The following is a 27,184-nucleotide window of genomic DNA, read 5'->3' on the forward strand; positions in this document are numbered from 1 at the left end:
GTAGCCAAGCGATTTCTGTGAGCAGAGTCTTGATGTCTACTGCAGACTAGCACGTGGTGAACAGCTATGTGGCGCTGTTCCACAGAGATTTGCACTAATTAAGATCTTATTATACACATAGGTCAGCTGGTGTGAAGTGCTTCCTTTAAAGTGTGAGCTTGGTGACATATACACTCTAAAAATATACAGTACTGGAAAATGAACGATGTATTCCACAGGTCTGTACAGAACACACGGGGGTCAGACTTCAACAGCCAACTCTCAACACAAACAAAATACAGGGAAATGCAGCAACTCACATGTGACCCTTTAAATCATTTACCTTATTCAGCAGTTCGTTGTCCCATTTACAGTGTGTTATTTTTAAAACCTACTCAGGATATAATCGCTTCTGGCTGGATTAACAGGTTAAGGGGTAGGGTGGTCAGATGTGTCATGGTGTATTACTCCGGGGGAATTTGGGGTTAAAGAGCTGTTCAAATATCCTACTGCTGCTGACGCGTATTATGCATGACATCAAGACGCCATTCACGAGCGAATGGGAATTGGGCTGTATTTGAAATAGCCTACTACATACTACTCATACTACTACATACTACTATATACTAATCATGTACAGATTGGGTCCCAAATGCATGTCATATGCATACTGTAGTATGCGACCATTTATGCAGTAGGCAACCAAAATACATTTTTCCACTACAAGAAAGACTGAATGACGTGCTACTTCTGCCAAATATTCCAGCACGTGACCAGAGCTATCTTCGTGGTCTGCTGCATCCCATCATGCAATGGTGCTGGAAAATCCTTCACAAGTGGGCGTAACGTTCATGCGCTCACATGACCTCTTAGTATGGTTTGCATTTGGTGAACACTGGATACTGCATAGTACCAAGGGAGCCAGTTTACAATGTACTGCAGCACACAGAATAAAGTACGTAGCATTTCGAACAGCCTTGGAGTTGTGAATCGGAAAGGTGAGGAAGTCCTTGAGACGCGTGGATTTAGTTCATTACAAAACCCATTCCACTCGTTTTTTCTTTCACCTTTTACCATCGTGACCTTTGACATCCATGAAGGGTTGCGAGTTACTTTCATTTGTTGCTGTGGTCCCGTTACTTGCATACTGCATATTGAATGCAGTAAAAGTGACGATTTTGCCTGGTGTTCATATCATGTCACCGTGTATTTTATCGTTTTACACAGCTGGGTTTGGTGTCGTAGTTTCTTTTTTATCCGTGTTCATATATCACAAACGTTGCATCGCGTTTCACCGCAAGCGCACTGCATCTATACTGTCACTGCAGCAACGAGCTACTAACAAGCTTGATTCCATGTCCTTTATTTGAACCGCGACCTGTATTGTGCTAACCGTTTCCTTTGTAAAACCACTGGACGGAAATAAGGGTTGCCCTCGCTGCGCTTGCGCTACTAAAAATTCTATCATTCTTGTCTTCCTGAAGCTTTATCTGCAGCCTGGCATCCCATAGCAATTAAAATTCCCAGGAATCGGTAATTTACCTAACTCTAAATACCCCCCCCCCCTCGGATTTAAAGTGAGTAAAGTGGTTGAGAGCCCCTCCCCACAGAGAAGGGCAGAAGACAGAGGTGATGTGAGGCATGCGGGTGGTTACCTTTGGGTGACAATGAGGTCCTGGAGAAGTTTAGGTGTTTGAGGCCTTTGCGGAGTTTGGCAAACTGAGCGCCCAGAGAGGTGATTCCTACAGGACACAATATGCCGGGTACATTCACCATCAGAACACTGCAACACATAGTCCTGTTAAATTACTCTTGTTAAATTCTTGCTATATCTGGAGATGTTACTGTACTATTGGGGGGTACTATTGAAAGGCTCAGTGACTACACCCCCCCCCCCACTTTTCTCTTTATCCCTCCCTCTCTCTCTCTTCCGCTCCTCCTCTCAGACCCTCCCTCCAGACCCTCTCCCTCGTTCTCAGAAGCAGACGGACTGTGCCCTTTGCGGCGCTGACTAGGCCAACTTCGTAATTCTCCACTTGCGCTCATCACACAAGGACAAGCGTGCATATGCACAATGGCCATGTAGAACAAATAGCCCAAGTTCAGCCAGGGGGAGCTGGGAAATGATGCACCTCTTCTGAGTGGTCTGAAAAACACCCTCGTCGTGCAGTTATGCAGACTGACACACGATCTGTTGTGATAAGCGTCTTTAATTACGCAGAGGTCCCTGGGCAGCAAGGTCCCGGGAGAACGCGAGCTGTTCCAAATTTATGTGAAGGGCACGGGCAGCATCAGCTCCGCCTGCAGAGCGATCTGGGCCAGTGCCTTGCAGGCAAGGATCCGGCGCATAGCACAGCTCCGACATGACCAATCAAACACTAGAGCAATGACATATGACATAATGCATGCCATGCACCAGCAAGACCAGCTAACGTCATAACAGCTGGTCTCAGGTAAAAACTGGAGAGAACATTCAGAGAAAATAAAACACTTAACACAATTCAAGAATCTTAATTTTACTAGAAGGAACTTTACGTGAAGGAGTGCAAGACTTAAGAATGAGACAGATTTATATTTCCATTACAATATTATGATGGCATAATTAATCTCACGACTAAATATTATTTATATGTACTATATCATTTCTGACAATCTGTTAAATTGACTGTCTACAGTAGATAGGCCTCTTGACCAGTTTAGGCAAAAAATAGACATGACTTCATAAAAAAAGTAAAAAAAAAATTGCATTATTTTCAAATGATCCAATGATTTACATAACGTGAAATATAAGAGACATTTACTGTAATTTCTCTCTCATTATCCCTTGGTGCCGACATACAGCCATGTTTGAGACTGCTTCCAATTAAGATAGCAATCTTCATTTGCAACTAATGTGAGCACAGTTCTTCAGGAGTAATTAAGAGCTGTTTCGTTAAAGGACACACCACATCATTCATCTGTGCAACAATTCTGAAGAAGATTTCTGGGGGTTTGTAGTGGAACTCACCTCTGTCCTCCAGTGGGTTGTTGGCAAGATTTAGAGTGTGCAGTCCTGAGTTGGGGTTATGGGCAAGGGCGCTGGCAAGCTTCTGGGCAAAGTCCCTGCAACGGCGGAACAGAACGACACCTTACGTCTATGTCGCTGCAGAGCGTCAAAGCGCAGTTCATTTCCAAGGTTTCTGATTTTACCCAGAAGGTGTTCCCCCTCCATTACTGCAGGAGTGAGGGATGACTGGGCACGTTGAGCAGCATTCCAGCAAACACTCGTAAGTGTGTAGGAACACATTTATGAGGAATTACTGAAACCTGGGCCTGAGTCCCCAGTGGATAACACTAGGGAATGGAATCCGATGTCACTTGAGTTCCAGAGCTTTGATCGGATGTAGTGAGATGATGTGCATTCTGGAATGAGACCCATGTTCCGATGAGCGCAGGGCGAACTCCCCTCTCCAGCTAAACATCCTAAACCTCATGACTGAGAAATCTCAGCGTGTGTCCATTATTCTGCCATGCTCTGTATAATGGTCAGAGACGACGACGAGGTGGTCTTCTGCAGCCCTCAGTGCAGCTGTGTCTGTGCGCGCACTTGTGTGTGCGTGTGTGTGTGTGTATATTCTTACGTCTTGAGTCCGGCGTTGTCCAGAACCAGCTCCTCTAGGCGACTGGAACGGGCCACAACGCGCAGAATCTGATCACACACATCTGCCGACTTTAGACAGACACAGACGGGCGCGCGTGCGCGCACACACACACACACACACACACACACACACACACGGACCAAAACACTAAGCATTAGACTACATATGCTGCTAACAAGTGTGACCTAATAGACTCAAATGACTCATGCAGCACTAACAACCAAAAAATTCTTAGTCAAACTCAATAAACAAAAAAAGTAATATATATTCTCAAAAATGAAAAATGTCATCATAGTCTGTATATGCACCTAAACATCATCAAATGCCCTCCCCAGCTCTGAAAAGAGGGGCGCCATGGCCACGCCCTCCCCAGCTCTGAAAAGAGGGGCGCCATGGCCACGCCCTCCCCAGCTCTGAGAAGAGGGGCGCCATGGCCACGCCCTCCCCAGCTCTGAGAAGAGGGGCGCCATGGCCACGCCCTCCCCAGCTCTGAGGAGATGAGCGCCATGGCCACGCCCTCCCCAGCTCTGAGGAGATGAGCGCCATGGCCACGCCCTCCCCAGCTCTGAGAAGAGGGGCGCCATGGCCACGCCCTCCCCAGCTCTGAGAAGAGGGGCACCATGGCCACGCCCTCCCCAGCTCTGAGGAGATGAGCGCCATGGCCACGCCCTCCCCAGCTCTGAGAAGAGGGGCACCATGGCCACGCCCTCCCCAGCTCTGAGGAGATGAGCGCCATGGCCACGCCCTCCCCAGCTCTGAGAAGAGGGGCACCATGGCCACGCCCTCCCCAGCTCTGAGGAGATGAGCGCCATGGCCACGCCCTCCCCAGCTCTGAGGAGATGAGCGCCATGGCCACGCCCTCCCCAGCTCTGAGGAGATGAGCGCCATGGCCACGCCCTCCCCAGCTCTGAGAAGAGGGGCACCATGGCCACGCCCTCCCCAGCTCTGAGAACAGGAGGGCCAGGCTCCACGCTGGCAATGTTTCGAGGGAATTACCAAGATTACACCAGATAGGAGGGAGCCCAGCACACCCTCCACTGTCTGTAATGGCTCCTGCAGCTCATTTCTTTATCGCAGACTAACTCACACACACACACACACGGACACAGATACACCCAAAGACACATGAACAGAGACACACGGACACAGACACACATGCAAGGCTTGCCGTCAGCAGTTTGAAGCACCCGAGTGGCGCGCGTGATTTTATGAGCCTGAGAGAGGGAAAAACACAGACTGGCTTTTATGTAAGCCATGGACAGAGAAACAAATGGAGGGACAAAGAGAGGGGGAGAGAGAGAGAGAGAGAGAGAGAGAGAGAGAGAGAGAAAAACAGACTGGGTAGTAATGGAGTTGCATTCTTGGTCATAGGATTCCTGGTGTGGGTGGATGATGAGGAATGTTAGAGTAGAGCCCACAGCAGAGCTGCATCACAGGGCCTACTGTCGGAACCGCGGTCAAGCGGGTCCAAACACACCGTGCGAGCAGCTAGGGGACACCGCGTGATTGTACATACTATTACGACAGAATGAGCCCTTCTTCTCACGTATGGTCTGAAGATAAAACGAAGGTATTTACTCTCTCTTCCTCTGGAAAACTTGTGAACACATCTGCTGCACAAATTTCTTTTGCTACAGTCCTGGATGAACAAATGAATCGTGATATTAGATACAGATTACAGACAGAGCAAGAGGGAGAAAGCAGAAGAAAGATGAGAAAGACACAGGGAACGAGGGAGAGAGAAAGAGCTTTGTAAACATCTGGGCCTTTACATAGTAAAGGGCAGAACAATGTTTCTTGGAAGGTTTACCTGTTGTTCTGAGAGTTAGGTGACAGTATAGTGGACTACTGTCTAAAAGACACAGATCCTGACCTCATTAGTGCATTTACAGTCAAGCTACAACTCTCAGGGTCTGACCACTGCCAAACAGTGTTGTACATAAAAGCACCATTGACCTATCAGAGGGCCTTCCTGAATAAGTACCATTAAAACATTAACACTGCAACACCACTAAAATCACAGATTATAAATGACAGAATAATTACCTTCCTTATGAAGCACAATGTCTTAAGTAAATGTCCAAGTGTCTTTTTACCAAAACACTGCATGTCTTTACATTCTTGAATTAGCACAAATATCACACCAAATGTACCAGGATTTTCACAAAGCATTTGATTCAATTTGGTATGAGGGTTTACTTTTGAAACCTCTTCAAAATAGAATGTGTGTGAAAAAACATTTGATATAATATCATTATATTTAAACAGCAAATGTAGTGTAAGAATTGGAAAATACAGAACAGAATTCTTCCAGTGCTGTGGAGTGACCCAGGGATGTATCTTAAGTCCTACACTATTTAATATTGACATGAATGGCCTTGCAAGAGCACTGGACCAGTCTGACAACCTAGTTTTACATAATGCTATAATCAAGTGCTTCCTGTAGGAATCTGAGGACCTTGTACCGTCACCTAAAAAACAAGGTGTACAGCAAACTGTCACTCCTACAGCAGTACTGCCAGAGGTGGGCCCGGATCAAAACAGGAAACATGATTTTCCCCAGAAGGGACCTAGATCTCAGGAAACCAGACCTTGATTTACCTATGAGGACACATGTTCAAACACAACAGCATCTCTACTTATCTGGACACTAAAATGAGTTCGAAAATGGTGAAACTCCTTAGTCAAAAAGCCAGAAGAGTTTTATAAGCTATTAGATCAAAATTTGGAAAAATAAACATTCCATACAAAGTATGGATAAAACTGTTTAATTCTATAGCATAACAATTGTATATATACTGTATGGGTGTGAAATATGCAGGCGATATTTAGATATTTAATCTATTTAGAAAGAAAAGGTGATAAAAACTGACTGGAACATGCAAAAACAATTCTACGAGCTTCTAGCATAGAAATGCCTCCAATAATTCAGAGCAGAGTGGAAGGGCCCCGTGATCTACTGGAAACAGAGGATGAAATATTTTTCATTTATTGCCCAAAATCTATAGTAATGAGACACATTCTTTAAAGAATTTGATAAAATTAAAGAGTTCACTTTTCTTTGATGCTGATAGCTTCCTGTCTCAATAGAGTTTAAGATGACTGTCTCTGCTCTGCAGTGTTTAAGGAAGGAGATTTAAGACCGTGCTACCTTTCTGTCATACTCTTTTACACAGACACACTATGTTGGAATGTTTATTTGTTTTTATGTTTGTAAATTTCTTTCTTCCTGTATTTTTAATGCTTTTTGTTCATTTAAAATGCCTTTTTTTTCTACTTTTCACATAGGACTGTACATTTTATACTGCTTGTGCAGAACTTTATGATCAATAAAGAATTACAATGGCATTACAATTGCCAATAAAGCATTACGAATAAAAAAAATGAAATGAAATGAGAGAAGGAGGGAGAGACAGGGAGAGAGAAACAGAGGGTCTGAGGATCGTTGGCTACTTCATAATCTCTCGTGTGTGTGCTCCACTGTAAACTAACTTCTATCTTTCAGCTCCCAGTCACCAGAACAAGCAATTACCAATGTAACTGTTTCCATAGTCTTATTTGCCTCGCCTTCTGTCTCCCTCTTTCTCCCCTCTGCCTCAGCCCCACAGGCTGCGCTGTTTATTGGCCTACAGATCCGGTATCCAGCCCTGCGATTGGCCTCCCGGTCCGGCCCGTTCCCAGTGCCACACAGACTGAGTCGCAACAGATTGCTTCATGCCACTGTAGGAACCTGGGGCTCACGAGCTGTGAGGGTGTTATTACGGCTCGCGAGGTACTGATATGCTCGAGTTTGAGAGACTCTAAGAGCAAAGTCGTCGGACTCCTTTTTCCCGGCACCGACTCGCTCGGTTTTATTTACAAAGCTTCCCCGCAGTTGTAGTTTGCATTTGTACGACATTTGCAGTTGTACGAAAGGACCCTCAAAGCGAGGCTGAATGAGAGTCTCCGTCGACTCAGCCTGAATCAGCCTCAGGCAGCGTTCACTGTACATGGTAAAAAAGGTAGCAAAGCAAGCTGTGACATCTTGGATGCTTATCCACATAGACCTCCTCTGCCACATAGACCTCCTCTGCCACATAGACCTCCTCCGCTCATCTACCAGCACAAGTCAATACGACATTCGATACTACATCGACACGTCTACTACACCGTTCTTCCCTCTTTTACATAGGAAGCCCTGCCCCTTCAGGCTTCGTACCATTTTACCATTACAATTGGGTGTGTAAATAATTAACGTCTGTTGTGTTGTTAGTGTTTCCGTATGGTAGAGTCGTTGAGTCATTACTGTAGAGACGTCGGTTGGGTGATGAATACATGTTGTTTATTTGATCACAGCCACAACACACCGCGTTGCATCACAGCACATCCCAGTTATGCTGACGAAAAGCCAGGATGCAGCTCAGAAAAGCAGTGGACGCCGCCAACCTGAGAATTCTCTCTCCGTATCGTCTCAAAAAGGTCAGACTAGGGCAATTTAGAGAAGGGACAGCGCCAAGCATGGATGAAGACTAGCTACCCTCAGTTAGCACAGACTCTGTATCATTCAAGTGCTAAATCACTCTCACTAGCAATCATTTACTGTCAGCAGGGGTTGCCTTTCCGTCTAGCACTGCCGATCCATTTAAGTCTCATCTGAAAGGGACTAGCTAAACCCACTATGGATTTCTGTGCCAGCTAAATCCACAATGGTGATGTTCGGACTGTGTCCACCGTGGTTTAAACCGCCATCCCATAATTGCGACCCTGGTCTCCCGGCAGTGCCGGATCGACAGACTGCGGAGGTTTGGAATAAACACTGCGGGAGTTCAACAAGACATTTTAATCTGCAGTCATTACCTGACAGCGCACGAGTCACACCCACCGGATTACGGATCGGTCTTAACTCACCAGTTTATAATCCTTCGTGGAGAGTTTGGTGAACCACTGGTTGAATTCCAGCACTGCAATAATTGCGACCAAATCTCTGCCAAGGGGAAAGACAGACAGACACACAAACACACACACAGGATCATAATGTGGGCTTCCGTTTAGATCTTTTAGAGTCTGAAAGACCGGAAGTGAAATAGAGTGAGGGAGAGAGAGGACAGAGGTTGGGGTAATTCCCTCACTTCTCATAAAACAGCCACATTCATTTCATGAAGCGCTTGTTAATTAGCTGATGGGGCAGGTGTGCTAGGAACACAGACGGCACTTACAAAGTGCAGTGTAGGGCCTTTTCCTGATCAGCACATGAAAACAAAGTCACCAATCCAATCCTTGGGAACCCGATTCCAGTCCACATATTCATAAGCCCAAAAACCAGAGCAGGCAAACCAGGACTGGATTTGGAATCCGTTCCCCATCTCATTCATTTACAAGCCGCGTACATGAACCTCGGCACACCCTTTGAAGACGTCGGTGATGCGGTGTTGGATTACCTGTTCTCCAGGTGACTGAAGTCCTGTAGGTTCAGCTCCCTCGTGTCTTGTGTCAGATAGATGGTATCGACGTCCTGACACACAGGAATAGTGGGACAGGCAAGACAGTCACAGTTGTGTGTTTACATACAACAGTGGAGTTGAACAATAAGCTATTGTAAACTTGACAAGAGAAGCTTTTTCCATTACAAAATCTCAAAATGAAGAAGAAAAGATGAAATTATATGGAAGAGTCTAAAGTTTATTGTGCTGCGTGTGTGTGTGTGCACGCCCACGTGCACGTGTGTACGGGGAGGGTGTGTGGGTACTGACCCACTGAACCTCTTCTCTGTACGGCAAGCCAAGCCAGTCACACACACACCTGTACTGTTGAGAGAATCCCCCTGGAGAAACACACATGATCAGGCTTATTAAATCACACACTGATCAGAGGAACACACACACGCACGCACACACGCACGCAAATGTTCTGAAACAGAGTAGCTAATAAAGAACAATGACTTAAAACTGACAGTGAAACTCTAGTGCAGTGTTCAAGCAGCAGTTTACTGTAAACCTAGCTTCCAGCAACCAGACACACACACACACAGTGTATACACTTACCACAGGGCCCAGGCTCTGCTGAACTCTGACTTTCCCAGACTGTCTGTAGAACAGTGATCCTCTCTGGAGGTTCCATGGACAACTTTTTCATCACCCTACTATACATGACAGAGAACGCGAGACAAGAAATAACAGAAATACCAACAGAAAGAGAGAGCGGTACGGTGAATCAATGCTAATTATTCAACATACATAACCTTTAAGCATACACGCATTCAGCGTTTCGCCTTACACTGGAGACAAGCCTGGACAGATTCTCTGCAGGGAACTTCCTATGTGTGACACCACCTCATTCACCTCCTCTGTAGACAAGAGCCTGAGCGGAATCTGCCCTTTCTCATGTTCCACCATCAGCTGGGGAGAGAGAGAGCGCGCGCGCGCGTGAGAAGGAGCGAGAGAGAGAGAAGGATGGAGGAAGAGAGGGACAGAGGGGGTGGGGAACGAAGAAAAAGACCGTGAGAGTCAGAGCAGAGTAAAAGAGCGGGGGAGAAAAAAAACAAAAACAAAAAAAAAACGGATATTTCATCCCTTTTCCTCTATTCTATTCTCCCTCCCCACTGCCTGCCAACAACTGATGTAATGTCTGCAATTGGAAAAGGGGCTTAGAGAGACAGAGGTGTTCGGAAGCGCGCGGCGAAGCTGAGACGCCTCAGAGCGGCTGTAGAACAGCTTTGGGACACCGTTTCTCTGCCGTGGCGGCCTGGTCGAACCCTTGCTGCAGCCTGTTGCACGGTGGCAGAGCTACCTGCTGTCCCAGGGCTGGAATGTCCGTCTGAGGCAAGCAGAGGAACTAGCGCGTCATCGGCAAGGCGCCTAAAACCTGGCCGAACTACTGAAAGCCGTGGTCTGTTGTCCAAGCAACCGGTGGATGCTGCACGCCTGGATGCGGGTTACAAAGGAGCAAGCAAATCAGAGTCGACCGTGCCACATAGGATCGGGGAGAGATTTAGGAGTCAGTGTGAAGCCCCGGGGCATCCACCCCCGTGACCCTTTGACCTAGAAGTGATGATCTCATGAGGCTCAGAGTTCAGACTTCCACCTCCAACTGTTCAGTCAAGGATACATCAGCAGGACACATTGGCAGTCTTGGTGGGTTTGGATCAGTGTAAACCAACATCTTTATAATCAGGCTCAAATATTCAGAAACCCTGTTCCTGCCTCACAGATTTCTGCTGGCATTAAAGCCCCAGGGAACCATAATCGGTTTTCTTTCTAATTAGGATAAATCTTTCTCTTCTGAGAAAAACATATACATATCACTGCACAGCCCCCTCCTCCCAGACATTTCCCTTTGTGTGTGTGTGTGTGTGTGTGTGTTTGTTTGTTTGCATGGTCACGCCCTCCCTGTGTATCACACCTGTTCCTCGTCGTTACTGTGCAGGTATATAAAGCCTTGTTTAGTCCTTGATGTTTGTCGTTTATGTCCTTACGTTAGCCTGTGTGCTTCGCTGTCTTCGGTGTGTTAAATAAACTTCACCGTGTTCTACACGGTTCGTTTCTGCATCCTGCCAAGCCTCCCATGTACATATACAAAGTTTGTTCTATGAATACCATTCCCAAGTGCAGTAAATGTCCAGTTCACACTGACATCACAGGAAAATTCCAAGGTGGTCAATTCTAGGGTGTTATTTCACAGTGAAATCTATTTTTCCTCATAGCCATTTGTGTCTATTTCCATTCTGATGGAAAACCTAAGCCGATGCTTGCCAGAAATTCCGAATAATCTGCAAAACACGCATCAGTAGGATGTTGCATGCAGGGTTGTGTGTTTCCTACTGCCCCTGCATGCGCCATTAGATTCAGCTCAGCATAAATAACCGTAAAATCTGATGACTATAATGTCTGATGTTTAGGCGCGTTATTCGTTACCTGCGTGGGTTTGTTGCACGTGATGCCATGGATCTCCAGGTAACTGAAGGTCTGCTCCACCTAAACAAACAGTGACAGTGACGTAGTGAAATAATCACGACCTCAAACTCCGACTGGATTTAAATCCGCACGCGTTACTGCACTCAGATGCAGTACAAGAACCCTGATTAGTAAGAGGAAGGAGAGAAGCACCCACCCACAGCAGTTCAATGTTCCTTCGAACTTTAATCTGCTGACAGACAGAGTTAAGAACACCTGGATAACCAGTGAAATGATGTGACCACTTTATGTTGGAATTGACTGATGTGTTAATAAGACTTGCAAAACAGAAACCTGTCAGCATGCAATCATGTCTAGTGCTACCTGCTCTACCAGGCGAGCTATAGGAGCGTACCGTTCACGAACTATGATCGGCTGTGTGTAATGTTCACTAGCATAAACCCTGTTAGCCTGGACTCCGTGAAATTAACACTGATGAATGATAACAGTAATACTGATAAGACTAATACTGATAACACTATCATTTAGTGAGGTGGAAAAAGATTTTAAATATTGACTACTAATAATAATAGTAATAGAAGTAGAATTGCTGTTGTCATTAGTTATAGTATTTCTGACGTTACTTTAATTAATACATCTTGAATATGTTAAACTATATTAACGTTATGAAACTATAGACTTGGCAATCCTGTATCAGTCATTCAGTCATGACAATTAAGCCAATGTGACAAGATATATATATATATATATATATATATATATATATATATATATATATATATATATATATGAATATGAGAGAGAGAGAGAGAGAGAGAGAGAGAGAGAGAGAGAGAGAGAGAGAGAGAGAGAGAGAGAGAGATTGAGAACACACCAGGTTAACCAAGACCTCATGAACACTAGACGACCAAGAGCTAATTATTCTTTTCTTCAAACACAAATTTATTCATGGCTTTTTCAGAGATGATGGGGATTCCCTCTATATGATACCGTAAACGAGACCTGCCTAATAAAAGGCCATTAGCAGTAAATGATTCACAGGAGGAACAGGAATACTTCCACCTTAAATGATTCACAGGAGGAACAGGAATACTTCCATCTTAGATGCACACACACTCTCACAAACACAAGCACCCATGTACACACAACACCCACACAAAAAAGCCCACATGCAGACATACAATAAGTCATCCACACACGTGTGCAAAAAATATGCCCGTCATGCAATGCTCAATTCACGCACTCAATCCTGATTTGAGGACGGCCACCCTGGACTCCAATCCTGCCTTTGACACTTCTGCACTTATATAAAACTGATCTACAGTCTGCCAATAAGGGGAGACTCCAGTACTGATTACAAGTGATCCATCCTCATCCATCTTATCAAGGATGTGTTATCAAGACCGCTCGACTCCCAGACTCCATAGATAAGGGCTACTAAGATAAAGATGTAATTACCGTCTAAAGCTTTTACATACACCCGTATAGTGTTCAGATGCTGTTTAATATCAGTTGGGTTTCTTTATGTACTTCCACAGTCTTTGGACAATTAACACTGCAACATGCAACAACAAACTACAAACAATACACAAAGCCGCTAAATACAGCTATTTATTCGAAAACAGCTGAGAAAAAGCTTTACTGGCTAAGCCAGGATTACTCTATTGCTGTGTCAGTTGTTATATTTTGCATTTTCCTTTAGTTCAGAGGAAAGGTGGAGTAAGTGGCTATAAATAACTTAGCGTGGCTCACAGGGCGATGATGGGCATCTTTTTTTATTGGAATCAGCTGGTGGGAAAATTAATATTTAATCACTGTGGAGAACATTCATAGAAAAGGACTGGAAAAAGAGGGCAATTATTTTCCTCTGAACAACGAGGGTCTCTCTCTTACACACACACCCACACCCCCATACACACCCACACCCATACACACCCACCCACCCACCCATACACACATACACCCATCCACCCACCCCCATACACACACACCCACTCATACACACACACACACCCACACACCCATACACACACACACACACACCCCCACACACCCATACACACACACACACCCACCCACTCATACACATACACACCCACACACCCATACCCACACACACCCACCCACACACACACACCCATACCCATACACACCCACACACCCACTTTTATTTATCTAGTGCCTTTCCCAAGCTTAAGCTTGCTTTTCAGATCAGATTAAGGAACGTGCACAGATGCTAAAACAAGCATCCAGAACCAGTAGGCAACCAGTGAATACTAAAGACAGAGCAATACAGAACAAGACGGACGGAAGAAAAAGCATGCGCACACACACTCTCACAAACGCACGCACACACATTCACACATGTGCAGGGACACAGATGCACACGTACCAGCACGCAAACACACACACACACACACACTCGCATGGACACACGTGCAGGGACACAGACGTGCATGTGCCGGCACACACACACACACACACACACACACACACACACACACACACACACACACACTACTATCTACAAGGGCTTTTATACTGACCTATGGGTATTACTGTAACAAAATAATGCACCACCATCGCCTAAGTGTAAACCTCATTCACATGGACAGATGTGAACGAGCAGTTCTGGGTGTCGCTACCGCTCCTGTCGCGCTGATAAACAGCGAGGGTTCAGGCCGCTTAATCAGCTGGTTCGTACTGGCAATCAATTAGCGCGCATTTAATCAGCTCGCTAACCGTATTCCCGATACGTTTATTTAAAACAAACTGGCAATTACTGTTTTGTTTGTTGCTCTTTTTTGCCCCGACTGACCAACTCTAGGGTTGATTAACAGGCAGGGTTATGCGTCACCTACGGCGGGAAGCAGATGGTATTGGAGCATCCTGGGATGCCTGTCCAGACGCACACGCCACACAGACAAACACAGCGAGGTGTCAACGAAGGCAATTGCTACTGTTCAAAGTATTAAAAAAGCATGAAGGGGTTTCCAGAGAAACGGGAGCAGCATTGTGCCGTGGCAGAGAAGGCGGGGCTTAGAAGGTGGAGTTTAAAGCTAAATGCAGCTGTGCGCTGCCCCACTATTGCCTGGGCAGCCTGCCAATCACTGCAGAGCTAATCAATGAGTAAAAAGAGAGCTGGAGCAACACATACACACACACGCACATGCAGAGACAGTTAGACAAAGGCACACGCTGCATCAGACACACAAACATGCAACCCAGCACTCACTCAGACAAACAGACACAGATGGACAAAACACACACACACACACACACACACACACACACAGAAGCAAACACTGACAAACACACATACAGGAGCAAATCCAACATGGGAAAATTACCAATCCATGCCAGACACTGCCTGGAGGATCATATGCTAAAACACCCAGGAGAACAAACCCAGTCAATGATTATAGGCTGCCTGGGAAGAGAGAGAGAGAGAGCAAAAATGAAGACAGAGAGAGACGAGGAGAGAAAGCAGGAGAGAGGGATACAGGAAGTTAAATGAACAGAATGAGAGTGCGTCAGGGGTTGCTGCAAGGCGGGTAGGACAGAGAGGATATTCGATATGTGAGGAGCAGTGCGCCCGCATAGCATCTCGCTCACGACTCGTAAATCCACAGCGAGCGGCAGAGAATAAGCGGATTCGAACTCTGGATTCATTAAACTTCACTGGGACCGCACAACACGGTGCTCAAATGAAATGTTACTAAAAACACAGGTGTATGCGCGCACGAGTGTTTTCAGAAATGTGGCCATACGAAAAACAAACAAAAAAAATCCGATACCCTTGAATTCTGCCCCCTGAATTCTGTTGAAGGGTTAAAATGCAGGATAAGCTTGTAAAGATTCCGTCAGTCCAGAGGTGCTTGCTTTGTTATGACCAGACAGAAAAAGCCCAGAGCATTAAGAGATACTTGTAGATGTAGTTGTGTGTGTGTCTGTGTGTGTGTATATACAGGGATCAAAGTCACTTCTGAAATGCATGCCAGAGATGGAAGGCATTTGAATCAAACTCTGATCTACAGTTGAACATCCAATCCTTTTATACATGAGCACAAAAAAGAACAAAAGGATGCCGAACTGCGTGTAACATCTCTGGAATGAGCCGCTCGAGGAGCTGACTGACTATAGGTGTGGAGCCCACACAGACCCACAAAGACATGAACCTTATCTGCTGAATGTTCAAGATCTTACAGAGAGAGAGAGAGAGAGAGAGAGAGAGAGAGAGAGAGAGAGAGAGAGAGAGAGATTAATATTATTAATTGTTGTCAGTAATAATAATTCTTTATTATCATTAATTATTCTTATTACTGATTACATTTAGAAATTGCCTTGACTTGTTTACATTTCTTTTCATATATTGATTATTAATAATGCTGTAAATAATTTCTAATGCTCTGTTCCAATGTATAATATTACCTTTCTCTTATTTACGTTATGTTTATATTTATGTTTCGGCCCTGGCACCAGTGCATCTTATATCTTGAGAGGGATAAGAGTGTAAGGGACAACCAGTTATTCACCCGATTTCACTTGAGAGAAGTGGGGGGAGCGAGAGAGAGAGAGGGGGGGGGGGCGGGGACAGAGAGTTCTTACCTTGGCAGGTATCCGTGCAGTAAGGAGGTATCCACGATATGCAGCAAGTGCCTGAGGAAGAGAGAGCTGTTAGGCCACACTGTTACAAGAAACACCACCCCCTTGCCCCAACATGGTGGCCAATGTACGCAGCCCTACACAGCTCAACACTTAACATGGTGTTGTACATTTTCCTTAAAACAAGAAAAGAAAAGGAGCCCTAGACATCTTTTCACATCAAATTCTGAGCACTACACCTCCTTCACCGACATGGCTGTGTGAAGCGCCGACAGGGAAAAAAGAGATTTAACAAGGCAGAGGAGCGAAAGATTTAACGTGAAAGCATCCAGAACCAAGGGCCTGAAGATGGCCACCCTGCACAGGAAGTGGAGGGTTTGTTTTGGCCAAGAGACAAGCGGGTTGAGCTCAGTGTACTTTTGGGTGGGACTCAAGTGTGGGAGAGACTGTGTGGGGGCAGTGTGTGTGTGTGTGTGTGTGTGTGTGTGTGTGTGTGTGTGTGTGTTAGAAACAGATAGACAGGGAGGGTAAAAGGCAGATATGGAGCACCAGAGTTTTGCAGCTTGTAAGTCCAGCTGTCCTTGACCTAAGTCTGTAAGAGCTGGCGGTCAGGCAACAACGATTGAAAGTTACAAAACAAAAGCACTTCTGTCGAACTAATCTGACTTCAAAATCAACTTTCCTCATCCTATCGTTTACTGGCAATATCTCTTCCATCCACCTGTCTGATCTGATAACCTCCAGCAAAATGCCGCTTTCCCAACTTATGGCTTGGTTTAGTGTGCAATCAATAGTTTAAGGAAGGCAAATTTAAAGGGCATACGATAATAAACAAACCAGTGCCCTGCTAGTCTCCGTTTCTCATATATTCTCTAAATAAAGGAATTCTTCAGACGAAAGAACAGCTCATATTTAATTTCCAGTTGCCCCTTGATTCATTATTAGATCAACAGGTATTTTTTTAATGGCAGACATGGCCAGGATTCCTCTGGCTTTTCTGAGACCTAAATTAGGTCAGGAATCTTTATGCTGAACTCAAATGAGGCCATACAGTTGAATCAGAACATTCTGAATTTAGGTCCTGCCAGGGGGCCTGAGAGAGAAAGAGAGAGAGAGAGAGAGAGGGAGAGAGAGAGAGAGGGAGAGAGAGAGCGAGAGAGAGAGAGGACGAGAGAGAGAGAGAGAGGGAGAGAGAGGAAGAGAGAGAGAGAGAGGGAGAGAGGAAGAGACAGGTGAAAGCCTATCCAGGTAGTTGAATGATGATTATTAGAGTCTAAAATACACTTTATGCAAGAACAAACCTCTTAAAATCCTGCATAATTTATTGTAGTAAAATAATAAAGCACCTTAGCAGCCATTTTCCAAAAGAGAAGACAGGCGATGATCGAGAGAGACGGCAAACAGAATACAAGCGAGAACAAATCAATTCTGAACGACTGCAGGCATGAGTGAAGACAGGAACCAGCAGGAAGCCATTCAGCGGTGGTGAATGGTGGCCTCCAGGGGGCGCCGCAAGAGGGAACGGAGACCGGAGGTTTTATTACCCCCGAAAGGGCAAGGAATCAAGACAGTCCCTGCATCCTGTTAACGCCAGTCCATTTGGACAGACCCTGAGCAGTATTAAAATTTCTGTGTGTGTGTGCGCGCACGCATGTGTGAGTGTAAGTGTGTGTGAGTATGTGAGAGAGATATAGCGAGAGCACAATAGCAAGGAGAATACAATTCACATGTCCTGAAGCAATAGTTATACATCCTGACTATTAATGATAAAAACTGTCCAAAACATACCCTACCCTAATAGTGCACATCAGTTTCAGGCATGCAAAGTCATTTGAGGTTTTAGTAATGATTAACATTTGGTAATGATAAACATTTTTACGAGTGACTGTCATAAGCAGACCGGACACATACGTCTATGTGCCACATATTGTTCCGATTGTGCGTGGAGGTGTGTCAATATGTCAGGATGCTCCACCCCCTGCTGTTGTCACACAGCCAATCATCTGTCTGCTGATGGCAGTACTGGAGACTGGTCTAAGGTAGTCCAGCCTTATCTGAGACATGTGGCAGGAACAATACGGAAAGCCAGAACACACACACACACACACACACACACACACAGTGACAGAACACATCATTTGGCTTTGTTCTTGAACACTCATGATAGCAAGCACAAGTGTGTGAAAGCATGTGGGTTTATTTTAGGTGCCTTCATAAGAGTGTCAGTTTGGAAGCCACTATAGTGCGTGTGCGCACACGTGTGTGTGTGTGTGTGCGTGCGCGCGTGTCCACATGTGTGTGTCTCCTTTTCCAGTTCTCCCCATAGCCAGATTCCTCATTGTCAAGCCTGCACTCCCATCCTGCACCATCCACGACTGTTGCCATGGTTACAGCCCCTTCTCAGACATGGAACTTTCGGCTGATGGCACTAAGGCCACGCCAAGGTCTCGGGCCTCCAACTGGGGGGCAGTTGTGCACAAATTGGCCACTAAGGCAACCACCATGTTGTCTCGAGGAGGTGGGGAAATGACCCAAACACCAGAAACAAGCTCAGCTGTTGCCTTGTGTGCCTGGTTACGGGTAATATGATGAGGGTGTGCGATAGTGTGAATAACACGCATGAAGATGCCCTGCCACACTGTACCTTCCTGTCTCCCGTGTGTGAGTTGTCTTGAGCGGTGCCAGGCAGGAGGAAAGCGTGAGCAGGTTGGCCCAAATTCAACCAGCATTGAAAGTGTTAACCAAGAAGGGAGTCGTAGCTAGACGTAACCTCAAGAAGACAAATATGGTCATCATAGACATTTCCTAAACTTATCAGGTCAGTTATAAATGAAAATGTATCTATATCTGCTTCTGATGTATGAACTGTTGGTCAGGAATGGATTAAGACTCCATTTGGTCCAGGAAGAGTGGCCAAATGCGAGATGTGAGCCTGGTGGAGTTACTGGGCCATGACCTAAGTCATGCTGTTCATGCTGTCATTCTGTTCCTCCATGTATGCCATGACTGGCTGGCTTACGGGAGCCTAGGCAAAATATGCTGGATTGCTTATTACACACACACACACACACACACACACACACACACACACACACACACAAACTAACAGACGGTCAGACCTGCAGGCTAGATGATGCACCATTCGACCAACAACTCTAAAGAAGGGCACGTCTCTGGGAATATGTGTGTGTGTGTGTGTGTGTGTGTGTGTGTGTGTCTACACGTCAATGCCTCCTGGCTCTTCACATTAACCTACTTCCACGCAAACTGCTGCCAGGAACATGGCCCAACCACTAATTCCGCGCATGAAGAATCCCGGCAGGATCCGGAAATTCTCCATCTTCCTTTTGTCTGAAGGAGCTCCATTACCGCCTTCGCCGTCTGCTCCGCCGAGAATTTCTCCACCACACAGATGAGTTATTTCATGGAAAACAGAGGGGGGGAAAAAAAACCAAACAGGGCCAGTGGCCCAGTAGTTTATTCCTGACCATTGGTTCAGTGCACAGCATCCTCAGACATTCTTCCTCAACTGGTGGAAAGAGTTGTGGCGCATATGGTGGAATATACAGCAGTTAGTTCCCACCTCACAGTCTGATTGGTTGAGAGGTGTTCTAATCGCGCTGATGTTCGTGATAACAGCATGTGGGTTTTTTTTTATGCCAAAACCGTAGCATCCAGCTGACGCATTCCTGAGTAATGACTAGTTTTATGTACAAAAAAGATGTTTTTTACATACTCCACCCTCTGTTTGAAACTGGAAATGAATACAGTAAATGAGAATTTACAAGATAAATTTGAACTGCAGCTCTTTTGGCCAGACTCTGAAGGAGTGAGTACCCACAGACACACTTCAAATTCCTGATCTGCCGTTACATTGAAAATGTTGAGGTGGACTGTTGTGACAGCGAAGCGAGTCGGGCGGGTTGACGCCAGCGCGTCCTACGGAGCAACCTTTTACTCGAACTGCAAGATGAATGGATGTGATTAACCTACAAACACTGCAGTAGCCCTAATAAGTAACTCAATTCTGTCTTTTAACTGAGCATAAATTTTACTATTTATTTTTTATTTTCTTCATCGCTTATTTTCATTTCAAACTAACGTTAATTTCGAGGTGCTATATAAATGGTTCACCTTTTGTACTGCGTTAGGCAGGCACTTGCATAGCAGCAAGTTATTTGTCGTGGAAGTGCCTTTTGGTGGAAGGGACAGCCAATATTAAAACATATTTAAACGTTTAAGCATTGGTCGGTTCGTGCCTGTGGCCAGATCACAGCCATGATGTCATTTGCGCCAAGTGCCACCTGGGTCTCAGCTGCAGTGGTTTTGCGGGGTGGGGGGGGGGGGACTGTGTGCCAGATAGTTGTGACATGGTGTGGGACTGTGGGCACTGGAAGGACAGAGGAATTTAAAGTCTGTCTAAAGCCACTAGTGTCTGACCAGCGACACTAAAAGAACACTAGGAGGACACGTTTATTTACCTTTATGGCGTTTAGCTGACACTTTTATCCAAAGTGACTTACAATTATGACTGGGTACAACTTGAGCAACTGAGGGTTAAGGATACTAGAAGGACAGACTCTGCTACAGGCTGGTGAAAGAGAGTAGGAGCATCAGGTAGAGGTGGTGGGTGGGAACACTGCACCACGGAAAACGCTGGAGTATTAGGGGATATACACAGGAAGTCTTTTGGTCTTTCCTCCAAACTAGTCACTGTATGCTTCCTGCGGTTCTACCGCTGTCTTAAAAACAAACACAGCTGCAATCGAGCATGCACGGTCTTCTTCATACTCTGCATTACATTTCCGATATCCAGCGCTATATGCATACTCCCTGGGGATCAAACCCATGACCGTGGTGTTGCTAGCACTGTCACTAGCACCATGGTCTACCTGACCTACCAGGTGAGCTACAGGAGCTCCCACCTGGGCTGTGTGGACCATAAAAGGATGAAAGTGCAGCAACCTCCTTCGGCCCGGAGTCTGCATCCATCAGCAGCACTCGCGACGGACGGGTCTCGGGTCACTCGGGTCTGCACGTTTGAATCCAAACTTGTCTCTCTGAATCTCCAAAGGATCCATCTCACCAGAACGTGTGAACGCAGTGGGCCGTAAAACACAGCGGCAGAGCATACTGTATTTATGCAAACACCATATGGTCTACTGACAGTATAAAGGAGACCTGAAAGAGATGTGATGAAATATTTGCTCATAAAAGGCTAGAGGGAGAGATCAAGCTAGAATCTTATTCCTAAAGTTCAATGTAACTTTAACAGTAATAGTAATTCATTCATTACAATTAATAGTAATTTCTGCTTTTTTCCAACCAAACTGACATTTGTCCTTTTCCATTAAGGTGCCCGGCTGATGGTCTTTCCAAACACGTAATCACGTAATCAGCAGCATTTCCGCTCTGATCATTACAGCCCTGCTGGGCAGATGCAGTCCATGTTGGGAAGAGGACCCCGATCGACTGCCCAGACGTGGGTCCTTGCAAAACTGTTGGCCTTTAACTGACTGTACAGCATTCCTCTTCTTAGTCACTCTGCCTCATCACCTGCTGCAATACCGCGCTGGGAATGGTGCGCCAAAAGATGTTGAGTCCAGAGTCACTGATCCCAGACTAGTGTAGCAGTCCCATCTTTAAGTCAAAGTCAAATATTTATATAGCGCTCTTTACAACAGCTGTTGTCACAAAGCAGCTTGACAAATGTCCCGAGTCCAAGCCCCCAGCGAGCAAGCCAAGGGCGACGGTGGAAAGGAAAAACTCCCTAGAACATGAGGAAGAAACCTTGAGAGGAACCAAGACTCAAAGAGGGGGCCCGTCCTCCTCTGGCTGACAACGCCCACCACAACAGTAACAATAACCACTAAAGATTAGAGAAAACAGAGGAAGTAGAGAGAGAGAGAGAGAGAGAAAAATAAATATATTAAAATGTCTGTTCTGATATTCTTGAAGGCTGGTTAATTTTTAGGCTGGTTCATGTTCAAATAGAGATCAGGAAAAAAAATATCCAAGACGTGAGAAAAGGGGGCATCCTATCTGGATCTATGGGCTGTGACCTTGGGCGTCGGCTTTGCGCTATGAGCCTCACGTAAAACAGAAGGTGACAGAGTAGCAATAGCAAAAAACTGCAAAAGGTACTAAAAACTGTGTTGCAATGTTATGGGTACATAATGCAGTACGCACTGAAATATATTAACGCACACGCACACACACTGATTTGGGTTAAAGGTCTGAATATTTGGATCATGTGAATTTCATGTGGTTGAGTTATGAGAGACTCAACAGGCTGCTCACAGTGTGCCACACACACACACACACACACCCACCCAACCACCCACAAGTTGGTGATTATAGGACTCACTCTACAATATCAATATTTCAAAGGCAAACATTGTGATAAAAATGAAACGATATATTGTGCAGCTATAGTCCGCGTATGAACATCAAGAGCCCAATATCATGCGCTTTCTTAACTTTCATCTTCTATTACTTCAGCTCTGTTGAGCCATGATGCTCGCACACAGCAGTTGGCAGCAGGGCTGAGAGTGGATACTGCCATCACAATGAAATCTGATGCCCATACCCTGGTCCAGTCGGACTGGATCAACGCAAACACACTGAAGGGAACGGACTGGAGGGATGGATCGAGAGAGCGCGTTCCTTCAGAATAGCGTTAGAGGGATTGCATGGAAAATTGCTCAAATCCTCTTCCTCTTTAACCGTGCTAATCTGTTGTCCAGGTGACACCAGGTGTGAGGTGATCAACCGCACTGCCGGTAATTCTTGTTGGACTCTGTTTTTGCTGTCGCAGGTCAAAGCACTCCGATTACACCCGCTGAAAGCACAGGCATATTTCGTTTCCCAGTGTCCGGAATGACCTTGTCCTTTGTGTGCCGTTCCGTTGCATGGAGACACAACACAGCCACGAGTATCACCTCGTCTCTCTGCCACTCCTTGCTCACAATAGGGTTTGTGGAGCAATGAGCGCGCTCCGTGCAGCAACACAGACATGCCTTTGTACGAGCCCTGCCAGTAAGAAAGCATGGGCTCGGCAAAGGTCGCTGATTCCAGACCAGTTTGGGGGGTTCTACCGATAGACTAGAGCAGGATGAAACACAGGTCAGGGAAATGCGTCCCAGATTTGAAAAAAAAAAAAATCATATCAAAATCAAATCTTGATCTGTTGGTACCAGCCAGCTCTAAGAACACACTAGTTGACACCCACTAGCTTCCTCCCCCTGTCTACATATGTAAAAGGGACTAGTCCACTACCAGAGGCCTACGGAGACTCCAGGGGACCGAACCACTGAGAACCGCAGCAGGGGTGGCAGACGGGAGGAAATCCCTCCTTCAGATCCAGAGTACAGATAGCACCAATCTTGTTTGCTCCTGAACAGGCCAGTGGCAGGTCTTTGAACACTAACACTAATCTGATTGTTGGGAATGTTTACATAAGCACTTCAGATCTACTGCAGGCCAAAGAACATACAACGACTAGCCAGAGCCTGCACATAAAGATATTTAAGCGATTTTGCTCTAAGACTGTACTGTCTAGCCCTTGCTGGTTATTTTAGATATGACAAAATTAACATTAGAGAACCTCTCCAAGTCTCAGTAACACAAAGTTATGCTATAGTCATTACAGAAGATTAAGAAAAACAAAGCAATTAGTAAATGGATATCTGATGTCTTCAGGCACCCAAATTGCAGTGTGAAAGTTCAGCACATTTGACAACAACAACATCTTATTTATCAGACATGTTCCATATTCTCTAAACAGGAAATTGGTGCAATCAAACCAGGAAATGAAAGGTTAGATCAGTGGGTCAGATCTGCCCAGTGTTCCACATGGTGATCATGGACCCCACAGCAGTCAGCTGTTCCTACACACACCGATTCATCAACTATGCAACTCATATGACAGCAGACACGTCCCACCTCCCTACCCAACATCAGAAGCATGGCAGACCTGACCGGAGGTCTCCGACCAACTGGGGAAAAATCTGAGAAGAAAAGAGGTAGCGCTCGAGTGGCACCAGAACCTGTGCTCTCAACTAGAACTGAATCACTGAACACCTTTCGAGCCAGTATTTTTTTACACTTGGGTTGCATTCAAGCTCTTACAATGGCTGCAACGAACACCCATAGTGCTTTGCTCTGGGGTGCAAACCTCAGAGAGGCAGGGAATTAAAGTGATGCAGGGAATGCGGGGACCAATGCAGGGAGGTTTGAGGGGCTCTCTGTCTCTTTGCCGCCACACATCAACCTGGCCTGGATGGCGCCAGGGTCAGTCCTGGAGCCTGTCAAACATCAGCCAGCCTCGTCTGGCGCTAAACAAAACCAGGAGGCAGGTGGGTCCCTGTGGGCGGGGACCAGTTTGGAAACCAGTCCGACTGGAGTATTAGTATCAGTAAGCACCGGTGTTGTGATAAATGCAGTCTGTGTGACAGACTTTTTTTTTTAAATCATATTTTTCACTGGCCATGTGAGAATGGGGCTTTCAGAAGACCTAGCAGTTTATCACATGCGGACTGGCAGGCACCTGGAACAAGTTTACAGCGGAGCAACCCTGTGTCGCAAGAGAGTTAAAAGCCAAAACAACTTTACAGTGGGCAGACATTATACATGCAGGTGCGTGAGGGGATTTTCATCAGCCATCTGGGCTGCACATTCAATACAAGAACCTGTAAAACCATGGGTGTAATGTTAGCAGCCAGACATAATGGTCTCTGATCAAACCACTGGGCTCAAAGGAAACCACACAAAGGACAAAGTAAGTTACAGCCACGCCCCTCCCATAGCCCCTCCCACTTAGCAAACAGACAGTGAAGTGGAAAACAAAACTCCTCTGTGGAAACAATGACTACGGCTCGTTCGAAGCATTGAGGTCATCTCTGGAGGAACCTCTGCTTAGACATCAGCTGGGAAAGTAGGAGCAGGTGACAAATTTTAAAATATGAATCCCCAGTCACCTGGACAAAGACTATAAGCTGAAGGCATACAGGTGGAATTGGGAGAAACGCAAGGGACTCTGGGCCGCTCCTCACACCAGGGTTAGAGTCAGAGTTCCATCCATGGAAGCCAGAGAAGATGACGACGTGTTTTTTTTTTCTTGCTACTGAGCCCGTCACGTTCAAAAGGTCTTCTGTCCAAGGTGTGAGGATCGGTGCAGGTGCACGACTGGGTTGTGCGACATTTAAAGTTCAGGGGCGGCGGTTTACGCAACGAGAGCCCCAGCTCTCTGGCTCGCAGTTTGTGCGTTCTGTGCAGTTACAATAACGAGACAATAGCTCACTGATAGGCAGGTAAAGAGATAAACAGATACAGAAAGTCACATAAACATATTGTACCTGAAGGAGAAATACTAATGAAAAGGGTACTTTGGCTTCACAGTAGGTCTAGATGATTCCAGGATTTCTGCAGATTGAAAGAGACTTTGATTTATGCAACACTGAGAATTCAATTCTCAATTTACTGTGCTAAAGGCCTTTATTTCACTTCTCAGGCTATACGGGACCAGTGGTGCATGATGGACCGAAATCAGTATGAAGTAATGAAAATATTTGCCAAAGTAGACAACGCACACACAACAAAACACACCAACCCACACAAAACACACACAAACCCACACTAGACCCAGAGAGCTGGTACGTACCCGTGTGGCGTTCTACCCTTAGACTTTGGTGGAAAGTGCCCTCCCTTTTCAGTCCTCGGGAATTACGATGGGTGGCACGTATCATGGGAGGAGGGGGAGATTCAAAAAACCCTACTGAGTGGAATTCAAAAGAGGGAATTCTGTTTTAGATGCCATGTACCTAACCCTGTTACCATTTTCCAAGTTGTCCACCAGGAAAAGACTTATCCATAAACATTGCATTTCTACAGCCAGAATATACATGTCATTTTATCTGCTTCCAGAGCAAGCAGAAAGACAAGGCAATCTTGACACATAGAAGAGGATTTCCAGCAACGGATCAGGTTTTGGCAAAAAAGGCACTTTTGGCTGGAGAAACAAGGCGTTTCTTAAAACACGCTTTAAAATGGCCCAAGGCTTTTCCTAATCTATCTTATCCCATAATCAGAAGTAATGACTGGCTGAATATGAACAAGTTGCATTTTATGATCAACCAAATTTGCTTGAGGTTTAGAAAATAATGCGCCCGTCTCCCAGAGCCAGATAATGGTGCCTATAAAGGATTTTTCAGCAGTGACTCACTACTGGCACACCAGTCAGATCCACGACCCAGCTAAAGCCATGACTGGGCAGCTAGCCCACCTCAGACCAGCCAGCTGCAGCCAAGAGCTTAACGACTTCTGCTTATGGAAATAAAACGCACCTGTCCCGCATTGTAAGGGAGACGTGGTGCTCTCCCCCGGTGCTTTTCTGAGCTTGCGGACACGCATCTTTACCCCAAGCTGTCAAAGTGCACATTGCTGTCATGAATAAGTGCTTCTTGCTCCTAGATAACCAACTCTTTCAGTCTCACTGCATCCTGTCCAATCAGCGGCTGCGTTTCGAGGAAACAGGCATAAGGAACGCTGGATTTGAGTGACGTGGTCGCACAACTGGGTCTTTGGCTTGTTGACCTCTAAAGGGGGCGGGGCCATGACTCGACCACATAACACGCGTCAGACGACTGATGAGAGAAGAGAACAATCAGACAGACTGGCCCTAGACAGACTGAATAAGCTACTTAGCCATTTAAAGAGCATTAAAAGGAGCAAATAATAGAGGTGACAAAGAAGAAAATATAGCAGTGGCCAGTATTACAATTCTGACAGGATACTGATAGTTCAACATATACACAACAGGAGATATGAGAAGCATAAAACTATTAAAAACAGTAAAAAAAACAAACAATGGTAGCGCATGGGTTGTAGTTCATGTTCAGTTAAGTTATAAATCGTAACTTAGGGCAGGGCTTAAACAAACAGCATGGTCGCTTCCAGCACAGGCTAAGAGTTCACAGCTGGACTGGTAGGTCACGTATCTCACGAGCTGGAGAGGGAAGCTAATTTATCCGAGAGGAGGCGTTCCCTGTGGTAGGCGGGGAAGGCCGCTCA

The 27,184-nt window shown here is 45.7% G+C and overlaps 1 protein-coding gene across 6 annotated transcripts in view; it reads right to left on the reverse strand.

Annotated features, from left to right (window-relative positions):
* LOC113587061 (F-actin-uncapping protein LRRC16A) overlaps positions 1 to 27,184 on the reverse strand; it is a 72,307-nt gene that overhangs the window by 38,058 nt on the left and 7,065 nt on the right. For all 6 annotated transcript variants that reach the window (XM_027025561.3, XM_027025562.3, XM_027025560.3 and 3 more), the window contains exons 3-12: positions 16,118 to 16,168; positions 11,510 to 11,569; positions 9,873 to 9,994; positions 9,641 to 9,738; positions 9,350 to 9,420; positions 9,038 to 9,111; positions 8,508 to 8,583; positions 3,600 to 3,688; positions 2,987 to 3,081; positions 1,635 to 1,721 (exon numbers count right to left, since the gene is read on the reverse strand). In XM_027025561.3, the coding sequence (XP_026881362.2) occupies positions 1,635 to 1,721; positions 2,987 to 3,081; positions 3,600 to 3,688; positions 8,508 to 8,583; positions 9,038 to 9,111; positions 9,350 to 9,420; positions 9,641 to 9,738; positions 9,873 to 9,994; positions 11,510 to 11,569; positions 16,118 to 16,168 (823 nt within the window). The remainder of the gene's footprint in view (positions 1 to 1,634; positions 1,722 to 2,986; positions 3,082 to 3,599; positions 3,689 to 8,507; positions 8,584 to 9,037; positions 9,112 to 9,349; positions 9,421 to 9,640; positions 9,739 to 9,872; positions 9,995 to 11,509; positions 11,570 to 16,117; positions 16,169 to 27,184) is intronic.

Source organism: Electrophorus electricus, chromosome 14 (genome assembly GCF_041902795.1).
Source record: "Electrophorus electricus isolate QZ-2024a chromosome 14, ASM4190279v1, whole genome shotgun sequence".
Classification (NCBI taxonomy): Eukaryota; Metazoa; Chordata; class Actinopteri; order Gymnotiformes; family Gymnotidae; genus Electrophorus; species Electrophorus electricus.